At 43.1% G+C, this 12,209-nt stretch overlaps 1 protein-coding gene across 1 annotated transcript; it reads right to left on the bottom strand.

The window, feature by feature from the left end:
• Nucleotides 1–907: 907 nt before the first annotated feature.
• On the bottom strand, nt 908–11,721 carry LOC108799562 (scaffold attachment factor B1-like). The gene is made up of 3 exons (XM_018571437.1): nt 11,443–11,721; nt 6,336–6,417; nt 908–1,014 (listed from the first exon to the last, which is right to left on the bottom strand). Exons 1-3 carry the CDS (start codon nt 11,593–11,595, stop codon nt 908–910), a joined length of 342 nt encoding a protein of 113 aa, XP_018426939.1. The 5' UTR covers nt 11,596–11,721.
• Between the last annotated feature and the right edge of the window lie 488 nt (nt 11,722–12,209).

Raw genomic sequence — 12,209 nt, 5'->3', positions numbered from 1 at the left:
TGGTGGTATAATTCATATTTGTTCACAACCCTAATTGCAGGGAGGAAAGGGTGCCACCAACCCTGGCATCAACAGGGTGTAAAGACCAAAGAGGGGGGGCGTCCGACTGGCTCACTGAGGGTACACAACATTCAGGACCCTGGTGAAACTTCCCAACTGAGTATCTTCATGATTTACAAACAGAGGAATATAACAGCAGACATGTATACATATATAGACCGATATAGATCATATACAGCTGTCATATCAATACATATGATCAATTATTTTAATACATCTGCTTTGTTTAGATATCACTGATAGAATTGAATATAACTCTTTGCCATCTATCCGAACATTTTTGTATTTGGATAATATAAGTTGTCTCATATACCGTTATCTATTATTGATTGTCTGTATGCAAATACAAACATTTCTAAGGACACATTGTATGTAAATATGATGTATTATATGACCCACTGTATATAAATATGATATACTGTATGTGATTATAAATACTTCCAATGATGATCCCTATCCCCTTCGGGGGGCTTCATCACTTGAATGTCAGAATTTTTCGATGGTAGGGTGTGTGTCCAGTAGCCCCCCGTCTTTGTTGGGCAGATGGGTGCTAACCATGTTCCATGCGGGCAGCACTTAGGGTGCTGCCGCCTCTTATGAGGCGGCCGGCGTCTGCCTGACCGAGGCCGCCATTTGGCCGTTGCTGACTTATTTGTCCCTATGTGTCACTGGATCATCTGCCCAGTTTTATATTTTTCATTGTTGTTTCCTCTTGTCCATTTATCTGCGGGACATGGCCTGTGGCTATTGGGAGCTTATGCAGCCTGTGTGGGAGTGGCTTCCAGCCTGGGTGGTTCTGTCCCTGCATTGCTTATTGGGGCGGTTCCGTCTTGGTCACGTGATGACGTCACGGCGTCTTCTCGGTCACGTCATCAGGGTGGATGCCGTTATAGCGCCAACGTGAGCCTCCAGTGCTAGTGTGCAGCCTAGGGTGGCCGCGCAGTACGCTGGGGGCTTTGAAGATGAGAGGTGGACTTATACTCTTAGGTCGATGACGGGTGAACCTCTGGGTAAAAGACCGCAATCATCTAATGGTATGTACACCCCTTAAACTATGGACTTTCTGTGGGACGTTATGATCACTAAGTGATCGTCTCCTATACATCCGGCTTTAATGCTATTGTGAGGCTCTGATTTTGCCCCACATCTATTGTTTCAGGGTTATTTTGATACCACATACCTCTCACCTCCCCACTGCCTTTAGTGGGGTTTATGGTGTTGACTTCTCCCCCCTTGTCTGCTCCGGTGGGTGTGATTCAGTTGCTGCGCCTGGACAGGGCTACAGGGACGCACACACATCGACTTGTTTTAATGGTAGGTGACATTATATAATATATAGTTTGGATGAACATGAGTTAAGATATTGTAGATTATAACTATATATGTATATCCTTTTTTGAATCTAGGGCGGGGCACGGTAGGGGCCAGGTGGGGCGACTGGTGGCGAGTAACTCTTAAGGCCTGGCTAGTAGCTCAGGACTTGAAATTTTGAGCCCTGATGTAGATAACTTCCTCCTCCTGAAGAAGCGCCGTTAAGCGCGAAACGTAGAAACTGCTCTTCCACACCCAACCCTTCCAACAATATCTTTCACTTACATGATTACTACCTATGTTATGTCTATTATGATATGGAGGTCTTGATTTGAATTAATCCAGATCATGCATCATTTTTCTATGTGTTGAACCCAGATCATGTTTAATATTGGTTTTCTATATCTGAATCATGGTTTATTTTAATGGTCATACTATGCATGAAGGGCGGTGCCAGTGGAGATCAAATCTGCTTAACTTCTAAACCCTCCTAGTATTGATTCTAGACCTATCGATCATGTCCATCTATTAATTGCCAATCTAAAATTTTAATCATGTCTTTATTAACACCTGTAGTGTGAATGGAAAGTGTTTTGTGAAGGGAATGAGAATAGAGGGATTTATCTTAGTTGGTTACTGTTACTTTTATGAATTGGCTATGAGCCTCTTTTAAAATAATATTATTTAAAATATATTTTTTATATACTTTTTTTTGTTCGGAGTTGTCATTTTTGTGCTTCTAAAACCCCACCTTTCTTCTCATTTTTTGCTTACTTCCAGAGTGAACATATATCCCCTTGATGAGTTTGGTTGCCCTCCTCTGGACTCTCTCCAGCTCAAGGACATCCTTTCTGTGCACCGGTGCCCAAAAAACTGCCCCGCATCCCGAACCAGTGATGTTTAAAGTGGCAGAATTATAGGACTTGTCCCTGCAAAACATTACCTTCTTGATGCAGGACAGGATTCTACTAGCTTTGGTTACAGAAACCTGGCACTTTAATCTATTATTCAGTTTATGGTCTACAATGACCCCCAAATCTTTCTCCATTTCCAACTTCCCTAGCAGCATACCCATAATTGTATAACCCATTTGCTTATTTTTAATCCCAAAGTGCATAACTTTGCATTTATCGACATTAAACCTCATCTGCCAACTACTTTAAATTAATAGAACTAGGGATGCACCGATACAAGCATCAGTATCAGCGGCGATACCGAGTATTTGCATGAGTACTCGTACAAATACTCAGATACAAAAAACGAGTATGTGTGCCACGTCTGCCATCTTCAGGGACCCGAAACGGCCGCACACAGGACCTCCATCGCGTCTTCAATGAAACAAGATGGCCGCGAACTCCTGTTCCAAGTCCTCTGCTCCATTCTGACCTTCTCCCGCTGATTGGCCGATTGGATGATTGACAGGCTTCCTCACCAGTCAGGAGTGACTGGTGAGGAAGGCTGTCATCATCCAATCGGCCAATCAGCGGGAGAAGAGGTCAGAATGGAGCAGATGACTAGGCTGTGACACGGAGTGGCTGAAGCAGACGGAGAAGACGACACGACACGAGACATCAGGTTAGTACTGCAGCACCATATATACCAAAAAGATAAACCAGCTAACAAGAGTGGCTGGTTTAAAAAGGGTTAACAGAGGATCGAAACAAGTATTCCAATTACAAAAAGAGTTTATTCAATAAAATATCAGTTTTGGACATAAACATCATAGCATTAACTGGTTAAAAAAAAAAAAAAAGCATGAGATACAATTATAAATCTTCAGGTCTGCAGATCTGTTTGTATAATGTGCTCTCATTCATATATGCTAATCAGCTGTAACCATGTGGGAAAGAAACTGATTTTTAAAGAAGGTGCTACTATGTAGCTTCCTTGTTTTTCCCACTGGAGATTAATACGTGTATTTCAGATATATTATATAAAACATATTATCCTTTGGTGTCAGCTGATTAGCATATATGAATGAGAGCACATTATACAAACAGATCTGCATACCTGAAGATTTATAATTGTATGTCATGCTTTTTTTGTTTTTTTTAAACCACTTAGTGATAAAATATCAGTTTTGGACATAAACATCTTATCTAATAAACTCTTTTTGTAATTGGAATACTTGTCCCGATCCTCTGTTAACCCTTTTTAAACCAGCCACTCTTGTTAGCTGGTTTATCTTTTTGGTATATAGGGTTCATTTTGGTTACGGATCTGGTTGACAAAAATTAGATAAAGGGTCATTTAAATGGTTCGGATCTCCAGGCAGAAACAAAATAGTTTTCTATTAGTACTGCAGCACTGCATGGGGGCTGGGCACATGGAACAAAAATAATATATGCCTGTAATGTTGTTTAACTTAAAAAAGACATTAACTGCCTCCGGGCCGGCCGTAGTAAAAAAACGGCCGGCCAGGTAGCCCCCGGATGTGATAGCAAAAAAATTTAGTAAAAAAAAAAAAGGAAAAAAAAATTAAAGTCCCCCCAAAAAATTAACACATAAAAAAGAATAAAAAAAAAAAAAATTAAGTCCCCACCCATACAAGAAAAAAAAGTCCCGCCCCCAAAAAAAAATGAAAGTTACACATTACAAATGTTTTGTTTTTTTATTCTTTTTCCCCACACATACACGCATGCAAACATGCGTCGGGGGCGCATACGTGCAAAAAAGACGATTGCGCCCATTACGCCGCACATGTTACATATCGCCGCGAACGTCGCAGTGAAAGCAATAAGTCTAGGGCCATCAATCACTGATAACACTAAACTGATGAGCGGTAAAAACGTTTAAAGCGTCGCCTATGGCTAATTTTGGTTGCGGTCGTTTTCTGCGATGTCGCGGGTGCGCGCAATTTTAATGCTTGACATGTTTGGTGTCTATTTAACCGACGTGACCCGATCTTTTATATTTGACCAAAAAACTGGGTAATAATAAATGTTTCCTAACATAATGTTAAAAAAAACTTTTTTTTTTTCAAAATTTTCAGTAATTTTTCCTAATTATAATAAAAAATAAAACCCCCCAGTGGTGATTAAATACCACCAAAATAAAGCTCTATCTATCCCCAAAAAATGGTGTAAAATTAATTTCAGTACAGCGTTGCATGACGGAATAAACGTCAGTCAAAGTATCGCAGCGCTGAATACTGAAAAATGGCCTGGCCAGGAAGGGGGGTCTAAACACCTGGTCTTAAAGTGGTTAAAATAATGAAATTAGTAAGTAGATTTTGCCATTGCTAACTAAGGCTTGTATCCCCCTAGTGGGGGAAAATAGATGAGCACATGTCCAGACTCCAGAACACTGTATAGTGGGGCACAGCTATATCCACTTCTGCATACCTGGCTTTATATTATAAATTATTTTGTATTGCTTTAGAAAAAATGTGACCTGCCCCTTTAAGAAAAAGTATCGGTAATTGGTATCGGTGAGTACTTCAAAAAAAGTATCAGTACTCTTACTCGGTCTTAAAAAAGTGGTATCGGTGCATCCCTAAATAGAACACGTCAATATGACACAAGCCAATTGTTATTTTAAAAATAACCTCTTTCTTGCCATGCAATAAAAAATAAAATATCCCCAAACGCCCAGCCAAAAAGCTTAGCTCACATGATCAGAGAATCTATTGTATCCAAACGACAGGGAGCTTGGAGGATTAGGGTAGGTTCACACCATTTTCCGGACCACATCTGGTCAGGAAAATGGTGTGAACCTGAATGCAGTGCATTCCAGACCAGACAAAATGAGACATACTGTATTTTTTTGGTCTGGAACGGACTGCGCTGGTGTGTACAGAGGCCAGATATAGCGTTGGGATACAGAAGGATGCATTTTTGGATCCCGAAACAATCTGGTCTGGTAATGATGTGGCCATACACCTTACAACCATCGCAAGACTTTTTGCCTTGCGATGGTTGTAAGGTAATTTTTTTAAAAACATACGATCTGCCCATCTGATGCGCTCAGGGGCGGGCTTCCGATGACTGCAATGCTGAACGGGCAGTGTGAGTGTGCCGCCCCAACAGGGGCATAGAATATGAGATGCATAGCCTCAGTTAATATTAGCATTGTTATATAGGTTAGAATTTATATAGTGTGATTTGCCTAACTATTTTCTCATAGCTAAATTCATGTGTTATCCTATGCTGCCATCTAGTGGCCTTTTGTTGTAACAAACATGCTTTCTGTAATTATTCCTCATGTGACGATGTATTTCCCCCTAGTGTAGCCCCTTTCTGCTTCCTGTGTGAAGTACTTCCTGTGTCATGGCACAGCTACTAGCCACATGTAACAAGGACACACATGTAATCTGCACAGTACGTAGGAAAGGCATCATTTTCTGACCGCACAATACTATCACCATTCAACTGCTGTTCCTATCATCTGCTGTAAAGAATAAACACCTCTTTTGAATGAATCGGTATTGACGAGTTCAGCTATCTGACGAGGATTGTCCGCAGTGAGTATATCTGCTTATACAGGCCAGGCATAGAGGTCTCAGCAAGGGATATATTTCGCTATCACAACGATCGGAGTCAGAATAGTGCGCTTGCGCACACCGGCCCGTGCGGCGTCTTACGAGCAGGCTACAAACCCGCCGAACATCGTACGATTTTCGGCTGGTTTTCAAACATGCTCGTAAGACAAAAGACGAGCGACCGTACAGTAGAAACGGTCGCACGCCTTCCATACACCTGCCGATTATCGTACGATCAAGGGATTTCCCGCGATTATTGTACGATAATCGGCAGGTGTATGGGCACCTTTACAGATTACCACAAACTACAATCAAGGTTTTAAATGCATAATTGCAGCCGACAGTGATTTTATTGAGAACCACTCTGGTGTGTGATCATTAGTGGGGATCTAAGTCGACTGTTACAGCCAGGTTGGAGAGTTTCCAGCCTTGCAAGTTTCTGCTGCTAGCTTTCAAAATCAATGATCCACAATTTCACATATACCTCTGCCACTTCGTTTTGGGTTCTTTTTGCTTGGAGTCTCTGAGCAGATTTCATCTGGATTCCCTCCCTCCTCTTCAATAGCCTTTAAGGAAATCAGAATTCAAGAGTATGTCGTTAAAAAGAAAAGAAAAAAAACTGAAGCTTTTAGAAAAAAAAATTTGATATGCCTCATGTCAAACTTGAATAAAAACCCGAACCTCATACTGTCTTAAGTTATTTATGTCATTTTAAAAATTATTGTGACAGTAGAGGTAAGGGAGAGGCAACAAAGTTCTAAAGAATCATCCTCCACCAATCCTGAAAAAGTATACCAGAACACAGGAAAATACCACTAAACCCAAAATCGCACATGGGAAGCAGGACCCAAAATGCACACAAATATACAAGTTGCCATCATGCAAAAATTAGGGGCAGGCGAGAGACCGACATTTCAGACACTCCGAGTCACTAAACTCTGTTTTCCAGTAGACTGGGACACATGCTTCTGCAGACACATACTGCTTTCTGTAGATTTAAAACATTAGTTAAACCATACATGTTCATGTAAAGAATTAGCAAAAACATGCAACAGGTTTAAAGGAGAACTATTGAGGCGAGGGAAAATTACTGAGCCTTCTAGCCGACTTGTGACAATAAAACTGTCACGCGTCAGCTCAATAGATCGGGAAGTGAGCGGGCACATACTGTCGCGCACTTCTCGATCATGTCCCTGCAGAGAGCTGTGACTGAGCGGCTCCCTGCAGGGATTCCCCCCCTCCCCTGTCCGATCCTCCAGCGCTGACTGGCGGAACGGACAGGGGAGGGTACAGCTGGCTCTGTCAATCACACAGCTGGGTGGATCCAGACAGTAATGTCGGGATCCGTCCCTGCGCCTCAGTATACCGCGAGCCGTAGCTCGCGGTATACTGAGCTTTGGGTGACGGGAGGATGCTAGTTTGTGTCCGCTCATTACGCTTAGGAGAACTATGGGGGAAAACACTGACCCCATAGTTCTCCTTTAAGGTCACTTTTTAGATAATGTTATGGGAAATGGCAATCTATTCAATCTCTAATTTTTTACTTTAGCACTTTTATTTTGTACATTTTTATTTTTACTTTTATTGATTTTTACTTTGGTTTTTTTTCACTTTTCGTTATTCCGATCACATAGGGGTTTAAAAGCCTAGGTGTGGTAGTTTGGAGGTGAAAATGTTCTCTTTTGGAACCTGCCCTCTAGCACAGAACAGATGTTCTGTGAAAATCCTGACAGCTGAGACAAGTGGCGCTGTGATTACAGCCCTCCGGTCTCAGTGATCACACAGAGCAGGCAAATGAAGAACAGACGTTCTTCGCCTGCGCTACACTCTATGCCAGAGGTAGGCAACCGTGGCTCTCCAGCTGTGCTGAAACTACAAGGACTAAAGCGGGGGCCCAATCTTCTTGTCGTAACACAAAAAATAATTTTAACCAAAACCATTGTAAGAAGCACTTCTCATTGGTCAGCATGGACAGGTGACTGTGCTGATTAATGAATGCTCACAATTTAAAATTCATAGCACAGAGCTGCACTGGACAGCAGTACAGGGTACTGATAGTACACCTGTACCGGCAGAGGGCAAGCACTGCTTGCCAAAATGCAAGGGGAAGAACGGGCAGTTTGAGCAGGGAATTCCATTTTCCCATATTACTTGGAAAAGTGGACTTGCCCTTTAATGCACATTGGCGTGTTAGAGAGCGCCGCTGTCCAACTACCACAATATGGTAGTCCCATTTACTTTATCACTTTTTTTTATTTTCTTTCACTTAACGTGCTAAAAAACCCCTATGCAATGGCGTTTGGAGGTGAGAGGGTTTTCAGGGTATATCAAACCCAATCGAGCATGTCGATGCACCCATGGCAAGTAGGATCCCATATAGTACAATGCATTTGTATCTCAGTCCTATGCCATGCAGCCAGTACAATATCTCTGACCTCCCTGAGCACCTATAGGAACAAATATTATAAAGCAGTTTAGAAAGAGATGAAGGTGTCAGAGGAGTGAGGAAGGGCTGTTCTCTGAACCCAAGCTGCCCTTCTTAATGCAGCAAGCTGGGGGAGCGTGTAAGCCTGCACACTATATGCGATAATGTACAGACAACATGGTGTGTACAGGGCAATGATCATCCACATAAAATGATCAGAGTCAGTACACCGGCACACTGACCCGGCAGCAACAGGGGGATACACACAGCGGCAGGGATGGTATGTCCTTGCTGGCCAAATACAGCAGTGTGCCCAGGGATTGCTCTGCCTATACACAATACTGAGTCGGTGTCTAGTCTCTTTGGTATCCCGGAGCCCTACAAGCGCTGCAGTGTCATGACTACATTTAGCCCTGCTTACCCGCAGTCCTTGCTTACAGCAGGACTAGTTACAGTTAAATTCCCCATTGTTTCAGGCAAGGAGACCCAAAATACATTTTATATATTATGTTTATTTTAGGCAAAGGGAAATAAAAAAGATAATGAGCGGAGCATATATTTAATAAAAAAGGAACTTCACCCATATCTTTGAAATGACAACAAATCCACCTTTTGAAATGTTTAGTCATAACAATCTACAGACATAGATAATTGCAGGTTTTTATTCTTTGCATACCTTCTTTTTCCTACCAATTCTTCTCACAGTGGCCATTTTAACTAAGGGCAGATTCATTTATCTCCCTTTACTTCATGGAACTACGGCACATGCGACCATGCACCTCATCTTAGGGAGAAAAAAATAATAATTTTCCGAGATCACAGATGAGATTTCCCAGCAATGCTCTGTGGTGCAACTTTCCCAGGATGCAACGCAAATGCCCACCAGGACCAGAAAGTGGAAAAACAGTAATTGTAAGAAAGAAAAATAATATGTTTGTTTAACTAATAAATGCAAGATGATTTCATATCAGCATGCAGAGCTGCATGCTGATGTAATTTTCAGTGAAAGGGGATAGAGCTGCAGCTAACTATTTTCAAAATCGGTTAGCCGATTATTACGTTCGATTAATCGGATAAAATACATTTTTAAAAATGGCTCCCGTGATGGGACTACTAGTTTTTTAGGGCTGCAACAACTAATCGACATAATCGATTATTGAAAAAGTTGTCAACTATTTCAATCATCGATTAATCGGCTTCCGATTGGTTGCCCCTGTTCACGGCTCCACACACGCTGCGCGCCACACCTCCTCCCCACCTCAGACCCGCCCGCATCCATGCTCCACACGCCACACCTCCTCCCTGCCTCACGCTCACTGCCCGCCCAAATCCACGGTCGGCACAGGGACGCAGGGAGAAGAAGTAAGGAGGAGCAGGTGTGGGCGGATGACAGCCGCCGATAGACAGGTAAGCCTACGCTTCCCCACACATGGTGCTCTATAATGTATTGCTGGGATTTGTATTCCTCTATAGCTGATGGTACACTGTGCTGTATATTATACCATCAGCTATAGAGGAATACAAATCCCAGCAATACATTATACACTGCATGTATAATGTTTTGCTGTGATTTGTTGTATTCCCATATAGCTGGTGGTATTCTGCATTGCGCTGTATAGAGGACTACAAATCAAGGAATAATGTATTATTGCTGGGATTTGTTGTAGTCCTCTATAGCTGGTGGTATTTTGCATTGTGCCGCTGTATAATGTATTATTGCTGGGATTTGTAGTCATCTATACAGCACAATGCAGAATACCACCAGCTATAGACGAATACAACAAATCCCAGCAATACATTATAGAGCACCATGTGTGGGAAAGTGCAGGCTTACCTGAGCAATCTTCCAGCAACTTGCTGCTCAGATCGGGCCTGTCTATCGGCGGCTGTCATCCCCCCACACCTGCTCCTCCTTACTTCTCCCCGCGTCCCTGTGCCGATCGTGGATGAGGGCGGGCGGTGTGGAGCGCAAGGAGGTGTGGAGCGCAAGGAGGTGTGGAGCGCAAGGAGGTGTGGAGCGCAAGGAGGTGTGGAGCGCAAGGAGGTGTGGAGTGCTGATGCGGGCAGGTCTGGACCCATGAACAGGGCCAACTAATCGGAAGCCGATTAATCGATGATTGAAAACGTTGACAACTTTTTCAATAATCGATTATAATCAATTTAGTCGATTAGTTGTTGCAGCCCTAAAAAGGGGATGAAGGTGAGCTTTAAGGGCCCATTCACACCATGTCCGGATCATCTCTAGACCAGATTGTTTCCGGACCCAAAATGCATCCTAATGTATCCCTTTGCTACCTCTGGCCTCTGTTCACACCAGCGCAGTCTGTTCCAGACCAGACAAGAAAAATACTGCTCGTCCTATTTTGTCTGGTCTGCACAAAAACGCATACACACCTGTAAGACCATTTTAAGATAGAAAAAACATTTTTTAAACAAGACAAAATCACGGTAAAAACACAATGCACTGCGTTCCAGATCTGGTCCAGAAAATGGTGTGAACCTGCCCTCAGGCTCATTCACATTGGAGTACACGTCTGTGTCGGCACCTGCTTCCAGGGCGGCGCAGGTCCAGTATGCAATTGCGTACAACCACCTGTACATCTCTATGGGGAGGACCTGGCTGCACCCAACCCTAACCTGCAAACCCAGGTGCCCACAGTTGGACACATGCTGTGTGCTTGTACGGCCGCACCTGTCCCTCCTGAAAGCAGGTCTCCGTGCAGGCGTGCACAACGTACAGATGTGCACACCGATTTGAATGAGCTCTAATAGCAAAATAAGCAGCACATTATGCCTTCCATTCATGGCTTGCTTAGGGAGCCATTAATGCATGGCACCACAATGCACACAGTCCCTTGATTCTGCATGTGTGTACAAAATGCATGAAAAACACGTCACACATGAAGTGTTATAATTGGTAATAGTGTCCCAAACATTCCAAGCACGATACTACACTAGTGTGAAAAAGAAGGCTTTGTTTTACTATTGAAAGATGGGCTCTATTAATTACCTATTGGCTTTTTTGCCTAAAATGCTTTTACGCACACACACTTTTTGGGACTTTGTTCGTTTTCGAGCAGCCATCAGTTTGCTTTGTCTCTCCCTTTGCCCATCTCTCTTACCACCCAGGCCACGCGCTTTGCCCACCCAGCCGCCATAGCCTCACCTTTCTAAGCCTCTCCATAAGAGCACTCTTGTTCCCGCCGATATCCAAATTCCGCTTCTTCAGCTCGGCCTTTAGGTCAATAACCCGCAGTTCGCTCAGCTTTTTTGTTTCAACTTCGGGGTAAACGCACGAGTCCGCGGTTAGCTCTGCCATGGCGCTCGATGATGCACACGAAGGTCGGCTTCCCAACAACGTCTTATCACACTGCCTTCCGTGCCCCTACAAGTGAATCGAACGGGGACAATGCGCATGCCACACCTGCGCACTAACTGAGCCGGAAGTGCCTCAACCCGCATGTCTCACAGGAAATGATTTTCGCAGATGGTGCAGCGGCTTTTGTGTTCCGCCTGCTCTTTCTAGTTCGTCATTTCAGCTTTGTATTGTTAGTAATACCGCGCCGTGACATGTGGGTGTTTTTGTAAATTAAAGATGTGTGGTGATGTTTTACAAGGTGTGTTTTAAATGTGTAATGCATAGTTTCTATATACTTTATGTCCGCAGAATAAATGTACAGCCAGAGCAGTCAAGATGAAGTATCAATACAATCTATAGAGTTTGCAAACAATTGATCCATGCACCACATTGATAAAATTATGTGCATTCATTTTTTTTGCATTGGAGCATGCAAAGCATTGCAACTGCATTTAGTGGATGGCGTAAGCTGCTGCACACTATTCCTCCTGTCCTAGGTCTGTACCAAGATAAGTACCGTATGTTATGATGGAAGGATGTAATGAATGGATTACAAATGCAATGATGTCACCACA

The sequence above is a fragment of the Nanorana parkeri genome, unplaced genomic scaffold (assembly GCF_000935625.1).
Source record: "Nanorana parkeri isolate BGI_ZX_2015 unplaced genomic scaffold, ASM93562v1 scaffold1759, whole genome shotgun sequence".
NCBI classification, from domain to species: Eukaryota; Metazoa; Chordata; class Amphibia; order Anura; family Dicroglossidae; genus Nanorana; species Nanorana parkeri.
This window is presented reverse-complemented; position numbering and strand designations above follow the sequence as displayed.